This window comes from Myotis lucifugus, unplaced genomic scaffold, assembly GCF_000147115.1.
Source record: "Myotis lucifugus unplaced genomic scaffold, Myoluc2.0 scaffold_222, whole genome shotgun sequence".
Lineage (NCBI taxonomy): Eukaryota > Metazoa > Chordata > Mammalia > Chiroptera > Vespertilionidae > Myotis > Myotis lucifugus.
In genome coordinates, this window is record NW_005871270.1 from 1,968,764 (window position 1) to 1,993,218 (window position 24,455).

The 24,455-nt window shown below is 46.3% G+C and overlaps 1 protein-coding gene across 16 annotated transcripts in view; it reads left to right on the forward strand.

Moving 5' to 3' along the window:
- ERI3 (ERI1 exoribonuclease family member 3) overlaps positions 1–24,455 on the forward strand; it is a 129,929-nt gene that overhangs the window by 21,524 nt on the left and 83,950 nt on the right. For 15 of the 16 annotated variants that reach the window (XM_014463846.2, XM_014463840.2, XM_014463844.2 and 12 more), the window contains 3 exons: positions 10,895–11,011; positions 17,275–17,334; positions 21,462–21,553. In XM_014463846.2, coding sequence (XP_014319332.1) covers positions 10,895–11,011; positions 17,275–17,334; positions 21,462–21,553 — 269 coding nt within the window. Of the gene's footprint in view, positions 1–10,894; positions 11,012–17,274; positions 17,335–20,446; positions 20,532–21,461; positions 21,554–24,455 lie in introns of all 16 variants that reach the window. The other variant, XR_002831524.1, reaches the window with a different exon arrangement.

Genomic DNA, 24,455 nt, shown 5'->3' on the forward strand with positions numbered 1-24,455 from the left:
TAAAGATAAGTTAAAAATGCTCCCTACCCTGAAGGAGCTCATATTTGAGGAGAGTAGACACCGTTTAGCGGTATAACTATGATCATAGGTAAGTCCTGGGTACAGTGGGGCACAAGGGAGGCGATTGATCGACCCTGCTTACAGTGTAGGGAAGGGTCACCTAGGCTTCCTGCTAAGAGAAACTTAGGCGGCTGGAGAGGGTGGGGTAGGTCTGAGCTTCTCAGAATTGTTGTAAAAGGCGCTCACAGAATCAGCCAGGAGGGACTGACCTACGTCTGAAAACACTGACTTGGATTGGAATATTGAAAATGAGGAAGAGCAAGGATGAAGGCTTTGAACCTGGCAAATATTTCACCATTTGGTTAGTAGGTTTATCTGTATTAATTACATGGTATTTCTCACATTCAAGCTAGAAGGTTTTATTGGGATGCTATGAGTGAGAGTTCAAAGGCTAGAAGAAGTTTAAGAGAATTTAGCCAATAAAATGTGGGCAAAAAGGGTGAAGCTCTGTAGAAATATGTGACCTGAGGCCCTGAGGCCCTGAGACATCCTCATGGCAGTTTCATCTGATACCTGAGCTGCTGTTGAAGGCAGCACTGAGTTGGGCTGCTGGGTCTAGAGAGAGGCAAGGGCTGGATAATGACCTGACACCCCACCCCCACCTCCAAAAGTACTGGCATTTTGCATTTGGATCTGTTAGGCATCCCTTGGGAAGACCCACCTTCCATAGATCAGGGAGGTTTATACCCTTCACACAGATAAACGGTTGGGAAGGAAGGATTAATGAAGAGGCAGGAGGCCTGGGTATCTAGGGAGGATTTGCTACAGCAGAGATGACTGGGAGGTGTGGGGGTGGGGGTTGCGCTCTCCCTCTGAGTAGCCGCAACAGGTACCCAACCATAGAGAGAAAGCCAGTAGGTCAGGAAGGGATAATGGGGAGGTGAAATCCAAAGGAGTAGTTAAGCCCACAGGCTTCATTTTTCCCTGTCCCCCCATTCTGTCTTGCTTGTTCTTTTTCTCCCCAGTATTGATTACATTTCTTACTTTGTAGACTGATTTCAGTTGTTTGACACGAGGAAACTGATGTTAGGAGATGCTTTCTCCATCTCTGTGTCTTGTTGGGGAAAAGGATCCTACATCATTTTGATTAAGATGCCATTGGGATGATTATTTTTTATTCTTTTATCCTGGGTGTTCACAATACTTTAAAAGCCGCCACAGCCATACGTTTATGTGATGTTTTGAGCCCTAGCTGTGAAAATTGAGTCATAGCCTAAAAGCCTGAAATAAGAGTGTTCCCAGATTGACACAAGCCCTCCAGGCTGGCAGGTCTGCAGCAGAAGGGCGAGCAGGATGGGGCAGGCAGGGATGGGTTTGTGTGTACTGAGTGCTTCCGCAGGCAAAACCCTGTTAGGTGGTGGGAGAATCAAAAAGGAGGCAAGTAGACTCTGGAGGGAGAGACAGACAACAGGGAATCTTTCAATCTGAAGGAGAGGTACCTTGGGATGGGCTGCTGTTTTAGCAGCTGGCCAGTGGAGGGTCTTGGTCTGTGGGCAGCAAAACAGATCTGCTACATGAGTGCTCCACTTCTGCTCCAGGGCTGTGGTCAGTGTCTAGTCCTGGGGAGGCTCTTCTAGCCAAGGCCTGGTCTGAGACTAAATGCTGGCAGAGGCTCTTAGTTGGAAAGCCGAAGTTGCAGAGTTCATATGGAGGTTGGGGCCAAAGTTGGTGAGCCAGAATAGGAAGTGTGAATGTATTGTTGAGTGGGAGGGAAGAAACCGAAATACTGTTGTAAGCCAGAGTTCATGGGAATAGAGGGGAAGGTGTTCCAAGGAGTTAAAAATGGACTTAGGGAAACTGATTAGGAGGCATTATTTGAAAGAGATGTTAGTGGGTTTAACTAAGGTGGTGATGGAGAGAAGTTATGTGTTGGGAAAGAAATGAGTTTGAGAACCATGCTCTTAATAGCGCATAGCTCCTGTGGATCCTAGTGGGCTCCTGGAAGTCAGTGTTGCTAAGAGATTTGGTAAGGAGTGGAGTGTGGGACATAGGGTTGTTGTAAATGGGGTGCTCTGAGCTGAAGATCCAAATCCAGGAGACCTGATATAGGTGAGTTCCTTTGTGGTGATGTAGGTGGTTACTCCTCTATGATCTGTTTGATGAACTGATTGGCCATTGACCTGTGGGAGGAAGGTAGTGATCCTATCTAATAAATGGGTAATATGCAAATTAACCATCAGTCCGTCACAAAGAGGGCGGTGCCCAGTCCCCTCAGCTCCGCCAGAGTCCTGCAGTCCTGGGGGGGCAGCCGCTGATGCCATGGAGGGCCTTTGGGCCGCGGAGAGCCTCTGGGCAGCGGGCGTGGAGCGGTCAGGCCCTGCAGAGAGTAGAGAACCACAGGGAGTGGGCCTAAGCCATCAGGGCTCCCAGATTGGAGAGGGCTCCCCTGAGGGCTCCCAGGTTGGAGAGGGTGAAGATTGGGCTGAGGGACCCCCCCCCCCCACACACGAATTTCATGCACCGGGCCTCTAGTGATTACATAATAGGATGATAACTGGCTAGAAAGCTTGGAATCTTGCTCTCCAAAAGTGTGATGCAAACTGAGAATCATGGCTTGAGATCATGGTGTTGGAAATGGAATCCAGGGACTATCTGCATTGTTCACAGGTTTTTCCCCCCACCACTAGCAAGCAGCATTTGAATGAAAAGCTAATTGATGAACTGAAAGGGACTGGTAGTTGAGGATGGAGGAGTCAGACTGATGAATGGGATGAAATATGCCATTTTGATAAGGTCTACTTTCACATGACCAGAGAAACAATGCTGGGGCAAGCCTTAAAGGAAGTTCATGATGATGGTGTGGAATGTGATGGTTGTGGATGTTGGTGAGGAGTGCCCAGCTTGGTGCTTCAGGATATTGCACAAACTTTGGCTAGCATCAGAATCACCTCCAGGGCTTATTAAAACACAGATTGCTGGCCCCACCCTCAGGGCTCCTGATTCAGAAAGTCTGGGGTAGAGGTCAGGAACTTGCATTTTTATTAAGTTCTCAGTTGATGGGATGCTGCCTGTGAGGGAGCATGTGTTGAGAACCACTGACTGCCTTAGCTTTCTCCTCTATAGAATAGGGTAGTCATTCCTGCCTGCCTTACAGAGATGTGGGATCAAACGAGCCAGTGTGTGAGAAAAGTGTTCAATACATTGTGGACAGGATGTCAGTCTGTGTATTCCTTGCTTACTAGTCAGTGATTTTAAAAATCTGTCATGCTAGCTCGGCCATTTCCCTGTCCTGGCATCTGGCTGTCAGGTGTGGACCGAGAAGAGGGAATCTATGAAGCACCGCATGGGAATGCAGTCTTCTGCGACAAGACCAGCTGCCCCTGGAGCTATGGATGGGGTTCCTGAGCAGGGCCTCCTGAAGCCCAGCCAACTTCTCTGGGTTCTTATCCAAGTTGCACGATCAGAACCCTCTGTCTGCTTGAATGGACCTGGTCCTGTCTTGATTGCCTGTTACTCTCCCCCACCCCTTCACCCCCAGCTAGTGGATCTTACTGTATTTGCATTGATTGGAAAACTGGTCTTTGTCTAACTAAGCCTCCGATTCATCTTGTGGTCTCCAGCATGTTGCATGACTTTTCCCCACCTTGTCAGGTGATTAACAGAACAGGCTTTGGCTGCATATGCCCAGGTCCCAGAATGTGGAATCTGGACCTCCAAAGTGAGGGGAGCTGGGTAGACTCTGTTCAAATGAGAAGCTATATAGCATAGTGGTTCAGAGCATGGACGCCAGAATTGGACTCTCTGAATTTGAGCCTAGTCTCCACCACCTACTAGTAATACGGCTTGCCTTGGGCAAGTCATTTTTACTCTTTATGCCTCACTTGCCTTATTTGCAAAATGGGGTTAACAATAGTACCAATCTGTGCCTGGCATGTAACAGCTATATGTGTCAGCTCTTATTAGTAGAATTACTACTAGTATTATTCTGACTCATGGCCTCATAGTAAGCTATTGGAGTACAGCAGGTGGCTGGGAGGCAGGCCCTGCTTCTCTGGGGAACAGAGAAGAGCCTGCAGGCCCTCTATCAACATAGTGGACAGAGTCAGACACTACCAGGAAGGTTTTTGTTTGTTTTTTTCTCCAATGGAATGGTAAGTTGGATTTGGCATCCTTCCACTTCCATGCCCTCCCTTAGTGCTGCCTCCGGGGACCTCTCCTGCACAAAACGTGAAATTTGTTTAAATTAATTCCATGACAAACTGGGGGTATACAGGTAGCTTGAAATAAATTATTTGGTTGTTTGCTGCCCTGAAGGGTTGGCTTCATAGAAGCCACTAATATTTGAAGTTATTACAATTGAATATCTAAAAATGTCTAAACTGAGGCTGATCCAGAGTCATGTGCACGTAGAGGTAGACACGGGCATGCATACCCTTGGACTTTTGGTTTCCTTCACTTATTGGAATTATATATATGTTTTTTAATTCAGATTTCAGGAAAGTAAATTATCATTCACTGTGTTCCACTCCCAACAAAAAATAGCGGTATTCATTTTCAGCCTCTTTTCTACATTTAAATGCTTTGGAGTCTATGGGGATGGGTAAAGAGGGACATGTAGGTGAAAAATCAGCCTTTTAAAGCTCCGATTTCTTTACCCTTCCTTGTCCTGAAACTTCGAGCATCAGCTCTCATCTGTCAAAGTGTAAATCAGCAATTAAAACCCAAACAGCCAAATGCCAAAGATGACCCGAAGCACAAAGCAACTGACAAACAAGTCCGGACAAATCGACGGGTAATTTATAAGCTTTGCCCTAAAATCTAATTATTTGGCAATTCGAATTTGCAGCCAGCCAGGGCTCGGCAATAAATTTAACCCGCCATAAATTATTTAGGAGCAGGCTGTGGTGTAAATCAAAACCACGAGTGTTTGTTTAAGAAATAAGCTCCTTGTGCATAAAATGTCTTTTTTTCCCCCCGAAGAAGAAACTGTTAAGCAAACCATGCCCCATTCATTGCCCAGTGCAGCCCTCACTTCTCACTCTCAACTTCCCCTCTTCACTGTGGCCAGGAAGCTCCTTGATCCCTTGGAGAAAGGACCTGCCTTTGCATGGGACTTTGATCCCAAAACCAAGTATTTGGATACAACCCATGTTTTTGGCAAGTACTACTTTTTCTACCTTGTGGTGTGATGCTACTTTTGGATTTTATCAAACCTTTCTGTGGAGGGGCATACATTTTTTGGAATTTTCTTCAGAAGATGGAGGGAAGGGATAGATTAGTTGTTACTGTCTGTAAAGTGAGGGAATGCAGTTCCTAGGTTGAGAGGGGGAAACCATGAAAAATTATCTGCTCATTCCCTTATTTCAGACAGGACCATAGAATCATCAGCTCAGGCAAAAGAGAATCTGTATTTTGGATTAAAGTCTATAAGAACACTGTACTATTAAACCCTCGGTCCCATTGTCGAGAGAGTCCAACAGTCTAACTTAAGTCCCTCCTGCTTAAAATCCTTTTGTTGTTAGTCTAAATTTAACTATAATCTTATCACTGCAGACACTTTAGTTTAAGGGAGTTTGAATACCCTGTGAGCAACCTACACATTTATTGCTTGTAGCCTACAGATGTGGGTGTGAAATTTCATTTGAAATGCTGTTGCAGTTTTGTCCTCAGCTTATCAAGTTTATCTGAGATTCTTAGTTGAGCAGTTAGAAAGCAGCTACATAGAACCTTTGCTCCAGCTTAAACCTCTGCTCACTTAAAAAGGTGAGAGAATATTTACTTGGTGCTTTGTTTTATCTCTCTGTCTTCCCTCCCCTTAAGAAATAGATTTGCAGCTGTCATTTTATTGAGGGAGACAGCGGATATAATTGGTTTAGAACCATGGATACTTTGAAAATCTCACGTCCTAAGGCTTTTGTCCTTAATTGTCAATTGTGGCCAGTTCCCATCCACCATCAGCTTTTTGGGTTTATGGTGCTCTACTTTCTGATAACCTAGTGGTGCAGGCAACTTCTAGATGGTGTAGAGTGACCAACTGTCCCAATTTTAGCCCTGAAAGTCCTGTGTTCCAGGAAACCGTTGGTCTGGACAAACAGAAAGCTGGGACATTGGCAGTTTTTAGCAGTTGAGGGAGGAGAAGAAACCGCTTAAAGATGAGAGGCAGGGGATCAGGTAGAAAGTGCTTTGGAGCATTCATTCCATGTTGGGGTTTGACTTCTGGCTTCCATCTTTGTCACCTTAGGTAGATCACCTCTCTGGTCCTACGGAGAACTTGGTCAAAGCAGTGTTTTCTGTTAGAGCCATGTGCTTGGCTTCTGTCTTGCCATTTGTCAGCTCCTTCATATGTTTACTCATCAAAAGTTGAGAGAGTGGCCCGAGCCGGTTTGGCTCAGTGGATAGAGTGTCGGCCTGCGGACTGAAGGGTCCTGGGTTTGATTCCAGTCAAGGGCTTTGGTTGCAGGCTTCTCCCCAGCCCGGTCCTTGATCAGGGCGTGTGCAAGAGCCAACCAATCAATGTGTTTCACATCATTATTTGTCTCTGTCTTTCTCTCTCTTCTACTCTCCCTAAAAATCAATGGAAAAATATCCTCAGGTGAGGATTAAAACAAACTAACAACAACAAAAACCACAAGAAAAACAAACAAACAAAAAACTTGAGAGTGAAGTCTGCATGCTAGAATGGAGCTGGGTGCTAGAGATGCAAACTGAAGGCTCATGGTTCCTGCGTCCCCGAGCTTGGAGCTTATCATCATCTGTGTCACTGCAGCCATAGTGGAGGCTCTTTGGTAGCAGTCCACTAGGACTTTCTGCCTGGATAGTCCACATTTATTGCTCGGGTAACTTGAGAGCCAATGCAGCCCTCACTTCTCACTCTCAACTTCCCCTCTTCACTGTGGCCAGGAGGCTCCTTGATCCCTTGGAGAAAGTAGACTGAGCTCCCTAAAGACAACCTTTCAGACGTAAAGAATCAGATCTTTCTTGGCCCTTTAAATTTTGAAAGCTGTTATTCCTACTCTCTTTAAGTCTCATTTTCCCCATTTGGAGTCCCAGCTCTGTCCCTAACTAGCAGTATAACTTGAGCAAGTGACAGCTTCTTTTTGGGCCTTAGTTTATTTGTAAAATAGGGATAATAATGATTCCCACCTCATGAGTTGTTAGGGGGATTCAGTGAGATCATTCCTGTTAACATTTAGCAGAGTGTCTGCCACATAGTAAACAATAGATGGAAGGAATGAAATGATTTCATTTTCCGCACATCTCCAAGGATGCCCAGACTCTGAGCACCTCACAGAGAGGAGCCACATCTCACTGTATTTATCTGTGTCCACACCTAGCCCCTGCCTGGTAAATAGTAGGTGTTTAATAGTATTGGTGTATGACCTCATGATGATGATGATATGACCTATCTTCCAGAATTAATAAGGGTAAAATAAGAAAATATATTTGAAAGTACACTGTCAACTGAAAAGTTTAACACTCGGTATGTTCCTCCTCTAAGATACTTATCTTAGTGAATTGTTCATTATTTGTTCACGTATCTTTTCTGCTCATTAGTCTGTGGACTTCTCCAAAGCGGAGACTACATCTTTATATATATATATATATATATATATATATATATATTTTTTTTTTATTATTGATTTCAGAGAGGAAAGGAGAGGGAGAGAGAGGTAGAAACATCAATGATGAGAGAGAATCATTGATTGGCTGCCTCCTGCATGCCCCTCTGGGGATCAAGCCCGCAATCCAGGCATGTGCCCTTGACTGGAATTGAACCTAGGACCCTTCAGTCCGCAGGCCAGCGCTTTATCCACTGAGCCAAACCAGCTAGGGCTACATCTTAATTCTAAATCCTGCTCCAACACCTGTACAGTGTCTTGCATCCAGTAGATGTTCAGGCAGTTTAGTTTAATGCAAATGACATATAAATGTAAGGAATTGTGAAACTATTAATAGGGGAAGGAAAGAGGACTGCTAAGTGCAAACTGGTTCTTTCCTTCCTGGCACTACCTTTATACAAGCAGACACTCAACTACTCCTTAAAAAACACCAAAAAAACCACTTTCATCATTTTTCATCATTCTAAGGGAATGATGAAATTGAGTGAGAGGAAAGAAGGGGCAGGAATAAGTTTCAAATAACTTCAAAACTACTGCCCCTAGAAGCTGGCACTTAAGCACTTCTTCATAAGCTCTTGAAATTAATGTGATCAACCTAAAACTTTGAGGTAACCTCTGTGAGTTTCCCCTCTTTTTTCATGGAGCTGAGGCTACTTTTTCCTCCTCGCTAGGAGGGTGATAGTAAGTGTGAGCACTTCAGTTGGCTCTATTTCCCCAAGAAGCCAGCAGCAGGAAAGTTTGAAGACAGAACCGCAGTGGGAAAATCCGCAGGCCAAGTTTTCAGAGAATCTACTAGGAATATTGACTCGGTGCTGGTCAGAGCAAGAGCTTACTGTTTTATAAAAAATACTAATGAAATTTAGATCCATAATAACATTTCAGATATCTAAAACAAACCACGTGCTTGTAAAAAAACGAAAAGAGATAAACTTTAAGCCATAAATTCTTGGTAATAGAGGGTTTTTTCCTATTTGTGTTTGATATATATTTTTGTTTCCAGAGGAATGTCAACCCCTAATTTCATAATGTATCACGGGCTTAAGAAAATTGAATTTAATAAAAGCCAGAGATGAATGACATCTTTAAAGGTCCCAACACTTGTCTTTATTAGCGGGACAAACTGCAGGTCTCCAAATACTGCTTCTCTCAAAATGAAAGTTTAAATGAAAAGTACAGTTGTGTCACAGGTTAAATTTCATTGTGGGTCCAGCTAACATTGTTAGTGAGGAGCTGGCTGTATTTGTTTCCTGAGACACCAGGGCAGCCAAACTCAACCAGGCTATGGAGCTCTTTCTCTTGGGGAAGTATTTTTCTGCTTACTGGGAGATGAAAGATACATTAGAAATGGAGGAGTCGGATGAGCCTGACTCAGATGCGCCCCACCTTAGAGTTAGCTCTTGGAGGTTTGGGATATCTGATTTTTCAGAGGGACCAGTATGTATGTTGTGTGTGTGTGTGCCTCAACTTTGTTTTTTAAGCACTACACTCTTCCACCTGGCCAGTTTTGTAGTGCATTGTGGAGAATGAGAGGCCTAGGGAAATGGAGAACATGTTGAGAGGAGAAGCATCACCCAGTCTAAGCAGCAGCCTGGGCCTCCTCTCTGCCCCCCCCCCCCCCCCCCCGACTTGGCTTCAGCCTTGCAGCCTCTTCCTTCCTATTTTGAGAGGCTCCTGTCAATTTTCCCATCTTTGGGGATCACCCCAGGGAGACCAGTCAACCAGAACTTTTTAGTTTCTCCAACGTGAAATCTGACTGGCTTGATTTGGTCTTCAGTCCTGCTGTAATGTGTTGGATAAAAATGGGTGCTTTAAAAATCAGCCAGATAATAGTATGTTTAGAGGGCTGGAGGAAGGATATCTGGCTACCCTGGGATATCAAGGCGATCGGCCATTTCTCCTGTCTTTCCATGTGCTTGTTTCCTGAGTCTAGTCAGGTATTAACTGTTCACTGTTGCTTCTCCAGGCTCTCCCTGGACAGAACCAATTTGCCTTGATTTTAGTGATACTGGAAAGGTTCTCTCCAGAATGGGGGACTTGGGGTAGGGATGCTCCTGGAACTGACTGCTGGGACCACTGGGTGGGCAGAGCGCTCGCGTGTGCGCGCTCGCGCTCTCTCTCTCTCTCTCTCTCTCTCTCTCTCTCTCTCTGCAGTGGAGGCCTTTTCCACATGCTAATTTTACTCGGAGGATTTTGCTTTTATTTATTTTTTTATTATTTCCTATTTGTCTCTTCCAGATGTTTTCAGGGCAGTTTTTTTGTGTTGTAAACTAATTCCATTCATGTTTTAAAAATTTATGAAAGCGCTAATAAAAATGTCAAAGTGGTAAAAATGTTAGCTTTTCCTCTGCTTTGATTAAATTTTGCAAACTGTTTTTGAATATTAAAAAGCAATAATTTTTTTTATTCTCTCTGCTTGCTTTCCCTCTTCTCTCTGGTGCGTGTGTGCTCTCTCCTGCCCTCTCCCCCCTCTGGTGCGTTCCTCCCTTCCCAGGAGCGATGTATGAGGCTTGCTGCACAGCCAGCGTTCTGCAAGCCTGTTTGCACACCAGGACCTTGGTGCTGTGCATCTCTATTAAATAACGGAGACAAATTAATCTTAGAGACACCAAACAAATTGTCACTCCTCCTTCTCTTCCATTACGTTCCAGTGGACTGGGAAGGGCTGGTTAAGCGATTTGGGGTGGGGGAGCTGCCTAGGGGGAGGGCTTGCTGCCTGAAAGAAAGGTGGGAGGCACTAGCTCTTATTACTCTTACTCAGTTTTCGCCTCTTTACTATCCCCTTTGGCTTTATTTATTATGTTTTGTTGTTATTGTTTTTTATAAAAACTAATGAAACTCCTCAGCTCTGTTTAAACTTCATATACAGGAGACTGTGCATCGGTCTGATGGCTGATTGTCTTTATAGCTGGACAGTCAGGCCCCTTCCAGGGCAGGGACCTGGGTCAGGGGAAATAAGGGCCCCCTTTTCGGGGCTCCAGTGAACCACTTGCTAGAGAACCACTTGGGGAAACTGGGGCAGATTGTACTAGTGTCTACCTTCTCCTTTCCAGAGACAACGGGGATGGGGCATGTGTCCAGTCCCTGGAACCTGAACATGTTCACAGTGGGAGGGTTAGGACTTGACTGAGTTAGCAGCATCTCACTCAGTCTTGGGTTTGGCCTAGCAGGAGGTACTGAGTTCAAAACACTCTCATTCTTAACTCTGCGTTATTATTTGAAATGGTTGATTTAAAAAACAAACAAACACTTCTTCTTCTGTGTATTTGCCATTCCAGGAAATCATCGAGTTCCCCATCCTGAAGCTAAATGGCCGGACCATGGAGATTGAGTCTACTTTTCACATGTATGTCCAGCCCGTAATCCATCCACAGCTTACTCCCTTCTGCACAGAGGTAAGGGCCCTGCAGGTGGCAGCAACGGCCACTGGGGCAGGAGCTTTTGGACCATTGGTATATAGGCTCATTAGGGAAAGTTAGGTCTTATCAGCAGTGTAGGCCGGTGCACATTGGACCCAGCAGTTGGCTCTTTACAAAGTCTGCCACTCCATTTGGGCCACTCTGGTCATTGGAGACCCAGGGAGAACAGTGGCACAATCTGTCCCAGTTTCACCAACATTTTCCCTTTCTTGTAATCCCTACCCTTCCTGGTGACGGGGCAGTTGGAGTCAAGGAGCAGGATGGTGCTTCTGGGGCTCAGATTTATTTTCAGTTTCATTTTCCTTAGGATCCCTTGACAAGAGGTGAAGATTTCAGCTTCTTAGAAGGAGAGGTTCAGGGTTTCTTAGCTTTTTGACGATGTTTCTCTGTCCTGAGGAAAATAGCCCTATATGAAACATCAGTTGAGTTTGTAGGTAGGAAGCACACTCTATCACTGAGGAAAGAGAAGGGCAATCCAGTGGGGGTATGAGCACAGCCTGGCCAAGGCTGAACTGTCCCTATCCTTGTCCTAGGCTGGTCCTGAACTCAGCCACCTTGTCAGCAGGTCAGCATTAGCCCCGTTTTCCAGTCTGGGAAACTGAGATCTTAGATATGCTTGCTGGAGGCTCAAATGAGCTATTGGCAGAGAGGCTCCCTGAAGAGTTCTGACTCATGACTGTACGGAGAGCCTTCTGTGCCTGCTTTCCCCTGTGATGTGTTATGTTATACTCTGTGGTGGCCACAGGCTGTGGTGAAATCACAAGAATAGTCAAGAATATGTAGTAACAGAGGTGATGGGGGAACATGAGTTTTTCCAGAATCCTTTCAGAATTTGGGGCTGGGATACATTAAGACTGTGACTTCAGTTGGAGGCCTACTTTTACATATGAATGAAACAGGAGGAAAGAGGGTCTTGAGAAACCCCAAAACAATCTTGTTTGGAGGAAGCTGGGAAAGGACCTGCCTGCCACGGTGGGAGGGCCCAGATACGGGGTTCGGAGGGTCATTCCTGGGCTTGATGCCAGTGTTTGCTGCCTGACTCAGGTGGGCCTTTTTTTACAGGCATCCGCCTGCCAAGGTGTCTAGTCTCTCAAGTCTTTTGTTGTTCCAGCTAATGATATTGAGGTTCTTTCTCCCTTTTGGGGTCTATTGTTCCCCCGGCCCCCCCCCCCTTTCCCTGGGAATAACCTATGCCACCAGGGGGTACCAATTGTCTTTTTTGCCCCTTTTGAAAAATCAACATTTTAATGATGGTGATGAAAATCCCCTTCCTTACAGGAGGAGAAGGGAAAACTTTCCTTAAACTAGCTAGTTGCCTGAGCCCTCCATGGGCCTGAAAGTGTAGTATCCTCTGTCCTTCTCTTCCTCCTCTCTGTGTAACTTCCCCTTGGGGGATCCAGCTCCGGCTAGGCTGCTTGGCATAGACAAGGAGGCCCAGATTTGTCAAAGTTGCTGCCTGTTTAGGGATGGAGCAGAGCACTGCTGGAGCTCGGCCTGGGCAAGAGTAGATGCTTTATAGTATTGGGAAAAGGGTGTTTTTTTAGAGTAGGGCTGCTGCTTTTTTTTTTTGAGTGGGGAGGGATTGTTGGACTATGATGAAAATTTCTAGAAAGTTTCACTCAAAGACATACATACATAATTTGGATGGTAGTAGGCATGGTGGTGTTGGGAGATCCTTGTTGTGAGTATGAAAGTGTGGCAGGCTTCCAGAGCTCAAAACTCTCCCTGACCGGGTCGCTGCCTTTCTGTCCAGCCTCATATCTCCCTGCTTCATCTTCCCTTCACTTCCCTCATCCAAATGTCACCCTCTCACAATTTACCTCTGCACGTGATGGTACTTTGCCTGGGTGATGCTCCCTCTCCCCTCCCCCAGCCCTGCTTGTCCCCTAAGACTCTGCTCAGGGTCCCTTCTCTGGGAAGGCTGGGAAGGCTAGGAAGGCTGGGTTGTGTTCACCCCAACATAACACTGATCATTTCCATTATACTGTAATTATTTATCTTGTCTCCCCACTAAACTCAGTGAGCAGAAACTAGATCTGATCCATCTTTGTCCCATCATTAGGGCCTGGTACCAAGCAAACACTTAATACATGTTCCTTAAATGGATTAATATTGTCAAGGAGTTATTCGACCACACCTTGCCTCTCCTAGAGTAACTGTACTGCTGACTTGCTCTTTTGAGAAGTAAAGTCTTTGGAAAACCTTGGATCATCTAAATATTGCCCTGTCTCCATACCATATGGAACTGCTATGCAGAGAGAGGCATGGACACAGGATGGGGGCCATTGTTCTCAGACCTCATCCAACCTGGCAGTAATTGCCTTTCCAGCTAGAGGGACCCTTTCATTAGTAAGTGTGAGGAACAATCCCAAAGCTCCTGGTTGTGCCAAAGCAGCTCCTCTGGTAGAATTTTCTCTCTTGCACAAGTTCTTAAGAACTCTGGCGTGTGTGTGTGTACACACAAATGACACATGAGTACACACATGAGCACATGCTTGTGCTGGGGGGAAGGACATAGGCTCAGTGCTAGCAGGAGGAAGAGACGTGTGTGTGTGTACACACAAATGACACATGAGTACACACATGAACACATGCTTGTGCTGGGGGGAAGGAGATAGGCTCAGTGCTGGCAGGAGGAAGAGGGATTCTGCTTTGGGTGAGTTTGTAGCCCACATACAGACACTTACTGCTCTGTGTAATGAACACGTTACTGGCCTTTTTGAGGTCCTTTCTTACTTTCAGTTGATAGCCTGGAGACATGGTTCTGACAGGGATAGGATGGGATGTGTTTCATTCCTTCCCAAGTCCTATCCCTACCACCTCTAGAATCTGCTCCAGCTCATCAGATCTCTGTCTCCAGCAGCTGGACTGCCACACAGTCCCTAACATGAGCAGTCTTTTTTGTCATTGTCATTGTTGTGGGGGAGAAAAAACAACTAGAAAAATACCCATTTTGCTAAATGCCAGTAAAGGGCTTTGTCTTTCACCTGTACTTATAAAGGGTGAGATTTATTGGTCTTTTTGTCTGAGGAGAAAGAGTGGGTCTGATTATCAGATTGCACGCCAGAGACAAGTGCTTATGTAATCAACAAACTGTCTTGGTGTCAGAATACGATTGTGTTGGAGATAAACTGTGAAAGGAGAAAGTGCTGGATGCTGACATACTATTGGCACCAAGTGTCTTGGGCTGCTTCCTGTAGTTGCTAGTGTTTGTGATGAAGCCAGCTCATTCCTGGACAAAGCCCTTGTGTGGGTAGGGGATCTCAGTAACCAGCCATGTTATCAGTCAGGGTCAAAAGCCCCTCGCCTTGTGGTTTCCGAGTCTGGAGAAGCGGGAGTTAATCTGTAATCCCTCAGTGAAAGGAGCCACAGAACACACATTAATTCTTCCTCTCACCTCTCCTGCTTTAAGTGGTTAAGGTCTCTGAGCTCTGTTTAGCCTGTGAGCTCTGGTTCTCAGCCTAATAATACTTGGCTTTGCTCTAGTACCTTTCATTGTGAGGATGCGAAAGCTTTTTACAAATATATATTAACCCAAGTGGAAATGAGCTTAAACTGTAGCATGAAAGATTTAAGTTATGCCTAAGGTAGAAATTCCCAGTAGTTATTTTATTAAATTGTCTCTTGTCTCTCTCTGTCATAGCTTGTGGTATAAGTCTTACAGGTGTCTTACTGGTTGTCACTATCAGGTAGAGGGACTAACTTTCTTAATTTCACTCCCTCTTCAGCCAGTGCCTTGGCAGAGCTGAAAAGATAGCAGTCCATCCTTGGAGGAATTGGTAATACAGGGGAATGAGGCCTCCCCCTGGAAGACTGCCTCAAGTTGAACCAAGAGCTCAAGCCTCTGTGTCTCTGGGGGTTGAGTCAAGCCCTTTAGGAAGTCAGCTGTAAGCTGTGTCTTGTTGGACCACCAGTGTGGCATGGGTAGCATGGAGAGAGAGGGAGCTGAGCTCATTGGGTTCCTCCCAAGCTGGTAATTCTAGGATTACTGACCACTGCAGAGGAGTTTGAGAAAGCCCCAGGACCCTAGCGCCCCAGCCCCACCTCCACGGTGGAAAAAGGAGGCCTCATCTGTGGTGAAGCTCCCACAGAGCAGCACCCCTGGTTTTCCTTTGTGGTAGAGTGATTTTTCTCTCCCAAGCCAGGGATTTCCCTAGGGCCCAGAGCAGGTGCTTCTGGGGTATACAGATGCTGACCTAAGTTCCATCTCCAAGGAGGGAGGTTTCTTGGCAAGGGTGCCATTGGTTTCCTGTGTGTCTGGAAGCCTTTGGCATTGAGCTCATCTGAGTGACCCTTGATGGCAGCCAAGAGAAGGAGTAGCCCTCCCTTGTCCCAGAAACTCAGACCAGATATGAGACTGGTCCACAGACCCTGGAGCTTTCCAAGAAATAAGAATGGTTGTGGGCCCTCTTCCAGGATAGTCCTGACCCAGAGCTCCAAGCTTGGAGATATAGCTCGGCCCTGGGAGAACGAAGCAGAAGAGAAGCTGGGCCAGAAAGGGCAGTGTGGGTACATGGGTGGTAGTCAGTCATCTGGATATGGAGCTGGAGTTGGTAACAAGTCTACTCTGGACTCTGGCCCCTGCATGCTGAGGCACAACATGGCAACTGCCTGCTCAGTGTGTGGCTCTGGAAGGTGTACATACTCTGGGTGGTAGCGGGGCTGGGCATAGGAAAGAGCTGCCAAAAAGAACACAGATCCAATGAAGGTTTTCATGTTTTTCTTTACTGCTGACTCCCTAGTTCCTAGAATGGGGCCCAGCATGGTGTAGGCTCTCCATGAATAGTTGTTGACTAAATCAGAGGAGCCTTAGCACTCCAGGATTAAAGCTGCTGACCCTGGCTCGTCTCCTCCCTGCCCCCAGCCCTCAGTAGACCATCTGTTCTTCTCCTTGGCTCAGCCCTCCCTCTGCTGGGCAATTCTCTGGTCTCCCAAGCAAGGAAAGGGTGTGGAGGTGCCAGCCGGGTGGGCATGCTGTGGGTTAAAGCCTTTTGAAACAACAGTGTAGTTAATCTTTCTAATTTATTTTCCTTTTAGACCATGGGAAGTCTGTAGGCAGCAGCTGTTACCCAATTAAAATACAGATTAATATAAAAACAGTTTCTGGAATATAAAATAGAGTGGCTGTGTCCTTACACTTCCTTAAAATACCACCTAATAATGACTTGATGAACTACAGAAACCCACCTAGAGGAACTCAGCGTTCTTAAAATGAAAATTTCTTCCCTGAAAGGTGTGTATTACCATTCCATGTAAGTCACTATGAGAAAATAACCTTCCCTCTTAGTGCCAGCGGTTCCTGTGAGTTGGGTATTTGGTATTCATTAAATGTAATTATAGTTTAATTGGAGTTTAATCTGCACCCCCAACACTTAAAAAAATAAGAAGTTTCCAAGCAAACCTTCGATGCTACTGTCTCTGGAAGTAGCCAGGGGCACAGTGGGCATGGTGATCTCCAGCTGAGTCCTGTTCTGTGGATGGGGACCTCCTGCCTCAGATCCTTGAGGCGATATGTTCTAGTCTGTGCTTGAGGGATTTTTTCACTACAAAACAAAACACAACAAAACAAAGCAACAAGCTTGTTTAACCTAAGCCTGCCCTGGGTGGCGCATAGGCCTGTGAGTCAGAAATTCTCTAGACCAGGTTTGTACCTTAGGCCTTTTTGCCTGAGTTTCCCCATCAGTTCAAGGTGCCTGTTTCCTGCTTGGCTAGTTGGTATTGAGGCTCCAGGCATACAGGGTGAAGGGTGGAGCTTGTGGGACCCTCTGGCCCTTCACTGGTGTTAGATGGGAAAATGCTGGACATCGAGGCCCAGAGAAGAGGTGGACTTGAAACCAAGTGTGCCTGTCCTATGTGGTTATTCCCTAAGTCCGACCGGAGCTTCTGTGAAGCTTGGAGGTGATTTACTTTAGACTGAAATTTGTGGGGAGTTATTGAGCCTATGGAACACAAAAGACACGTAAAATCTTTTTTTTTTCTCTTACAAATGAAAGCTGAAACAGGTATGAGACATACCCTGTGATCAGAGGGTAGATGTGTATCTATTTCAGGGCAGGATGTTGTTGGGAAGTTTACAGTGTGTCCTAGGACTTGATTCCCAAGGCTTCTGTCAGGTTCCCAGCCTAAAGCAGTGCAGGTCAGAGTTCTTTACAGTAGAAGGATAAAAACAGAAAGGAAAGGAAAAACCGAAACTCCAGCTTCGAGTTTTCCATTCATTGGCTCTTTATCTTTCCTTTCAGCTCACCGGGATTATTCAAGCCATGGTGGATGGTCAGCCCAGCCTGCAGCAAGTGCTGGAGGTAGGTTGAATGACCTTTAATTCCTGACCTCTGATCCCTTCCTGCTGCCTTTCTCTCCCTCCCCTCCTGAGAATGTAGCTGTGTAATTTGACTATGATTATGGCTTGATTAGAATAACATTTGCTGTCACATCAGTGACATGCTGTTGAGGGTATTGAACCATTGATCTGTCATCTCCAGCTGTTCCCGTCAGGGTTACTGACAAGATGTCCGAGTGCTGCCAGGAGGCTGGCAGAGAGCCCCCACCCCTTCCAGTGCTGGCCAGTGCTGGGCAGCCTGCGCTGGGCAGGTTGGGGAGGGGAGCTGAGCTGTGGCGCTGCGGGACTGGCCCCGGGGACTGGAGGTGTTTTTGTTTAGCTTTAGTGTTGGCTTCTCGTGGCATGTGAGCACTTCATTAACTCCCCCAGAACTCCCCATCGATGGCTTTTGTTTGCTGTCGGCTCCTCCAGGAGGTGCGGCTGGGCCCGCCTGCCCCACTGCAGCTTGCTGCTGGACGCATGGTGCCTGTCGGGTGCAGAGGCTGTACTGGGTAATGATTCCTAATCAGAATAATTACAACAATTGCCTGTGTGAGGAAAATCAAATTAAAGGCTTTAGAACCCTTGGCAGAGACCACACTTCTAGGATGTTCTCCTCGGGGAGCTGGTAAAGGTTAGGATGCAGCTTCTTGTGCTCCAGCCTAAAGGAAGGAGGAAGGGCAGTGCTCTGCCTCAGCTTGTCTCCCAGCCCCCTCTGCCTGGGGGTTTTCAGAGAGGGAGACGGTCCCTCTCCCAGGTCCCACACCCACTCCCTCCTCTCTAGGGAGCAGGGAGAAGATTTCCTTGGGTGCTTTATTTCTCTTTAAGACCAAAGCACCCAAAGCTGAGCCCCTGTCAAAGCCCAGGAGAAAGCAGACTATCTGGGGAAGAGCAGGGCACATCTGCATTGGAGGTAGTTAGCATACAGGTAAGAGGGTGGTGACAGGAGAGGGAGAACGAGCTGTTTATTTAGCCAAGAGGGCCTGTCCCACAGGGGAGAGAAGTGCAGACTGAATTTCCTGGGGCTCCCCAGGATGGAACCAGAGCCAGAGAGCCAGGTTTTGGCTCAGCCAGTGGCAGAGTGCTTCTTGTCCCTGACAGTGTGCAAGCCCAGGCTCTGTGACCAGTCAGGTTCTGGGCAAGGAGAGGATTAGGGTACCTGCAGAAAGCTAGGAGAAGATGAGCTCTGAGGTGTCTCCCAACCCTATTGTCCCTCTTTTTTTAAAAAAAATATATTTTTATTGATTTCAGAGAGGAAGGGAGAGGGAGAGAGAGATAAAAACATCAATGATGAGAGAGAATCATTGATTGGCTGCGTTCTGCACGTCCCCTACTGGAGTTCAAGCTCCAACCCAGGAATGTGCCCTTGACTGGAATCGAACCCGGGATCCTTCAGTCCTCAGGCTGATGCTCTATCCGCTGAGCCAAACCAGCGAGGGTTTGTTCCTCTTTTTTTGACAGAAGATTCACTCTTATGACTGAGGAGCCTCCCAGAGTCAAGGAGAAAGAAGGGACCTATCCTTCCCTCTGGCACAGCCTGCATCCCCAGATAGGGCCTGGCTCCTGAGGGAGGATATAACACAGGCAGCTTGTCCCTGGAACGTCTCTGTTTGGTTGGGGTCTTGGGAGGAAGATGCTTGTTCTGGGCCATCACCAAACCAGGGTTGGTGGGGTTAAGAGATTTTTTTCTGTCAGTGGTGCCAGTTGAGGGGGAGATGTATCTTCAGGAGGCCAGCCCTGGAGAGGAATGCTCAGAGGATTCTGAGTCTCCCCCAGAAAGCTCTTTCTGCTACTTCAGCACACTTTGTGGGGAAGAGGGAAGATTTCTGGCTCAGCCTGAATAGGGAGTCTCTGTCAAGATAAGGAGACCAGACCAGGCTCTGCTGGTTATAGAGCTAAGGAGCTAACTTTTTGTCTTAACCAGGCCCTGAGCAGGTAGTTAGCTAGGTGTTTGCCTGCCTCATTTGTTCTTTTTATTTTTTTCCTTCACTTAGCTCATTTGGCCTGGCCATCTCTTCCCACCTCCCCTGTCCAGCCTGGAGCCATTAGAGCCAGCAGGGAGAAAGAGGATACAGGAGTGAGTGGTGGTCATTCCCTCATCCCAAGACAGGGTCAATGGATGGACTTTCTAGGCTCCTGTAAACCCATCCATCCATCCACATAGCCATCCACACATTCATGCCCCACCCATCCACTCATCTATTTACCATCCATAATCCACCCATCAACCCATCCATCTATCCATCTGACGTAGATGTTCTAAGTAGGCTCAGGCTGGGTTCCTTTAGACCTTGGGTAGCTGGAGGAGGTCTGTCCTAACCTAGCGTCAGCCTCAATTCCTGTTCCTCCTTTCTATACACTGTGGACTGTGGTCACATTACTCCCTACTCATATTTCAATTCGAAAATATCTGGGTTAGAGATTACCATAGTGAATAAGACAGATAAGAGTCCCTGCCTTCATGGTGCTTATAGTCTGGTGAGGAAGGCTGACATTAAACAGATAATTGCTTCTCAAATACACAATGATTGGGCATGTGCCTCTGCCTTTAGTATCCTTTTCTCTGTTCCACCCTGTCAAGCAAACCCAACCACCAAACCCCTAATTCAAGTATCTTCTCTTTTTTTTAATATGTTTTTATTGATTTTTTTTAGAGAGAGAGGAAGGGAGAGGGATAGAGAGATAGAAACATCGATGAGAGAGAAACATCATCTATTGGCTGCCTCCTGCATGCCTCCTACTGGGGATTGAGCCTACAACCCGGGCATGTGCCCTGACTGGGAATCGAACTGGTGACCTCTTGGTACATGGATCAATGCTTAACCACCGAGCCACACTGGCCAGGCTCAATTATCTTCTTTCTGAAACCTTTCTGACTCCTTTCTCTGTAAATGGTAGAGTTAGCCACTTCCTTCTTTTGGTCCGGTAGCGTTCTGGTCACTTCTTTATTACTGCATCTATTACATTGTATTATGATGATCTGCCTCTCTCCCCTTCTTAGCCTACTGTCTATTTTGTAGTAAGCACTTAAATACATTATTACATTTAATTCTCAAAGCAATCTGTAAGGGGAGTCATCCTACCTCATTTTACAGACGAAGGAAACTGAAGTTCAGAGGGGTTAAATGACTTTTAAACGACTTCCCATCAATGACACAGCCAGGATATTGAAGATCCAAGGTTAGAACCCATATGTGTCTGACTTTCAATCCTGCATTTCTAACTACTGTGCCATAAAGCCTTTAAAAATGATCCTCCTGTGTGAGTGGAGCAGTGGTATGATCTGCTGCCCCATGCTTGGGATCGTCTGAAAAATAGGTGATGCTTCATGAATTCTTCATAATAATTCTGTCATTATATACAGATTTTAGTATTTGTACTTCCAGTGTGAGTGCAAAGAATAAAACCCATGAAAGGGATGAAGGGAGAACTAGACTCGAAAGTGTGTTTAGGAGCAATTTCTTTCCCTACCTAGGAATTGTGCTCAGCCTTCAAAAGAATCTACTGAATTTTAATCATCAATGAGGAGAGGAGAGATAGCAAGTTTGGGGCCAATAATGAGCTTGCTTCCACCCAGCAAAGGGTCTTCTGCTAGAGTCATGGTGGAAATTAACTTCACTTTACTTGGGGAATAACCAAATTCATAAGTTTGGTTAATAAACATTTGGTGGGAGGGTCAAATGAATAAGTGAATGAATGAACCTGTGGATTGGAGTCCCTGCTTGGGGATCCAGCCTGTTCTCATGGCCCAGGACAGCCCATGTCTATGCTAGACTCTGCCTTTGAGGACCAAAGGTATTTGGATTGACCTACTGGGATCTGTCCTTATCCTGTCTAGGGTAAGTAACAGGGGTGTGGAGAAACCCCCATTACCCCTCCCTCCAACACTTCATCTTGTGGGATCTTCCCATAGGGATTGTCCTGCAAGTGCCTCTATAGTTCCCAGCCAAGGCTGAGAGCCCAGAGCAGAGCCATGGTTGGATAAGATTACAATTTTCTCCTGCTCTGATTACAAGCAGCTTATCTGCGTTTCACTGTTGTGGCTCTTCATGTACTCAGGGGGGCGGGAAAAAAGAAAAATATCATCTATTCTTGTTGTGTACTTTTCAGAGGGTCGATGAGTGGATGGCGAAGGAAGGCCTCTTAGATCCAAACGTCAAGTCAATTTTTGTCACCTGTGGAGACTGGGACTTAAAAATCATGTGAGTATGAGAGGGGCAACTTTGCTGGCAGGGCTTGGGATCTGTGGGACCAGTTCTTGCCTTTCACAGAAATAAGTGCCCATCTAGGCCAGAGAGTTCCTGGATTTTGGGGGCTTCCAGGATAAGAAGAGAGCTGGGAGCCCTGCCTGCTTCTGGGACAGCTGTTTTTGCCAGGTGTCACTACTTAGGACAGCCCTTCAGTTGCAGGACTACATGTCATTGCCCTGGAAGGAAGAAGTTAAAGAGGGTATGTATGTATGTATGTATGTATGTATTTATTTTTGTTAATCCTCGCCTGAGGATATTTTTTCCATTGATTTTTGAAAAGTGGAAGGGAGAGAATGAGAGAGAAACATAGATGTGAGAGAGATATATTGATTGGTTGCCTCCCACATGCACCCCAACCAGGGCCAGGGATTGAACCTGCAACCCAAGTACGTGCGTGCCCTTGACCAGGAATTGAACCCAGAACCCTTTGGTTTGCGGGCCAGTGCTCTAACCACTGAACACAAAGGCCAGGGCAAAGAGGGTTTTCCTTTTTTAACCAGATGCATAGTGATTATTAGTCTAAGTGCATTAGAAATAGTAACTCATTTTATAACTATAGGTACTCCTATTTCTATTTTTATAGATGAGAAGATTAGAGAACAAAGAGGTTAAGTAACTTGCCCAAGACACACAGGGCCAGGATTCAAACCCAGGCAACCTATCTCCAGGGCCCTTTCTCTTAACCATTATACTGTGTTATCCTCTTTTTTTTTTTTTTTTTTTTTTGCCTTATCTGGGATACTAGGCCCTGATGATTCAACTGAGAGCCAAGTGTAGAATGAGAGAGGGCTGCTTCTAGGAAGCTGCCCAAGTCACCAGTCTCCTCTGTTCTCCTTTGTCCCATTGCTTTTTCTCCTTTGTCTCCTGATCCTGGAAGACAAAACTGGTTCCTTTGCTAGGCAGACACTTCTGTGTCTTGTCTGTCCTCATGGATACCTGGCTTCAGACAGCCCCCAGGGAACTAAAGTGTGGTGGAGGTGGGAGGGGCATTGTTTGCTGAGGATTGATAGAATCGATAACTCTGTGTTCTTTGTGACTGATGGTGGCGGCAAGCATTGTGTGTGTGTGTGTGTGTGTGTGTGTGTGTTTATATACGAGCATACACACTCATGCACCTATGCTTTTGAGCATAGCATGGGGTATTGGTGGGGAGTTGGGAGTAGCGGTTCTGGAGTGATATTTCCTACCAAATTAGGCATTATTTTCTCACCAAGGTCTTTTTTATGCCTTTTGGATACTGGGCATTGAGGCAAAGTTATGCACCCAGCTTGGTGGGTGTCAGGCCTGCAATTGGATACCAACTCTCTAGGTGAGACAGGAGGAAGAAAAACAAGCCCAGGTCACATAAACACCCACACACCTCATCTCCCACATCCTTAGTTCACGTACACACACTGGCTGCACACCTCCAGGTTTGCACACACAGCTCCCAGAGCGCCAGGGGATCTTGTGCTCCCCGATGACATTCATCAGTCAGGGAAATTATACAGGCTGGGCTGGTATGAATCAGAGGCGGGCTCCATGGAGAAAGGAAGAGGAAGGCTGTTGTTCTTGTTTAAGGTGTCCTGGCAGCTTTGAGCACTTGAAGCAGAGAAGGACTTAGTGGAGCTCCATAGCACAGGAGAAGCTGTTGGGGGTCGGGCAGAGTGCAGGCTAATACCAGACTTCTGAGGCTCCTGTGGTCCAGTCCAGAGGCCTGGTTCCTCCAGGTAGCCTCCCGGGGCTCCCACTCCTCTAGTGGTTTTCTTGTGGTCTTTAGCATGTTCATGTCACACAACCCACATTTCAGAATGTTTTGTGGCATGTACATACACAGGGTGGGGCAAAAGTAGGTTTACAGCTGTTCGTGTGGGAAATAATACAGTAATTAATAAATAACAATACAAGAATAAACTCTGTGTTTCATGTTCTCACAATACGAACAGCTACTTTTGCCCCATCCTGTATGTGCATATGAAAATGTTCCTGGGCATGAAGTTGGGGACTATATGGCTGGGCCCCCTAGGCTTGGAGTCTGGCCCACTTTGGCCTGCAGTAGCAGTTCAGCCCTTGGCATGGTGGGCCCTGGCAGATTTAGGTGACTCCCGAGGCTGCTCTATATCTTCACAAGAAATCATGTAATCAACAAGGTGTGATCAAGTTTGGGGATTGGGTTGTTCAATCTAAGCATATATGAAAGGGAACCACATTTTCATGAGTACATAACCATATGTCATTCGGTCCTCCTATCTTCCCTGGTTAGGAGGTAGTATCCCTTTAAAGCTGAAACGAACACACAAAACAAAATTAAAAACTGAGGCTCAAATTGGTAAAGACTCACAGCTAGGCAGAATTGAATTCTGAGACCATATAACGTCCAAAAAGAAAAAAGGGGTTGGGCAGACTTGGGACGCTGGTTTGGGTTTGGATTGGGAAAGCCAGTGAAGCTCTGAAAGAGTGTGCAGGAGGAAGCAGATGTCAGGTGGCAGGGGTTGGGGGAGGAGAGCACTGTGCTGCCTTTTACAAGCAGGACTCCGCATAACTGCTGGGAAGGCTCTTAATTAAATGTGTAACAAAATAAAAACAGCCAGAGAGGAAACCTAAGTAGTGCTGCGTGACAGCGCACAGCTTATCGGCGTTCCTGGAACCTCTCGTCAGATGGCTCGTCAGAGCCCTCACCTTTTCATGCGCCTGGTAAAGGCTGATGATGAGCCTGACAAGGGTGGTGTTAGACTGACACCCACAACTTGTTAGTATGTGGCTTACTTCTTATTTTGACATCCATTTTCAGATTTAACTAACTCTAAGGAATTCAGGAAACATTTCCATTTCCCACTCTGGTTTCCCAGAGACATGGCTCCTCACTGCTGTCCTC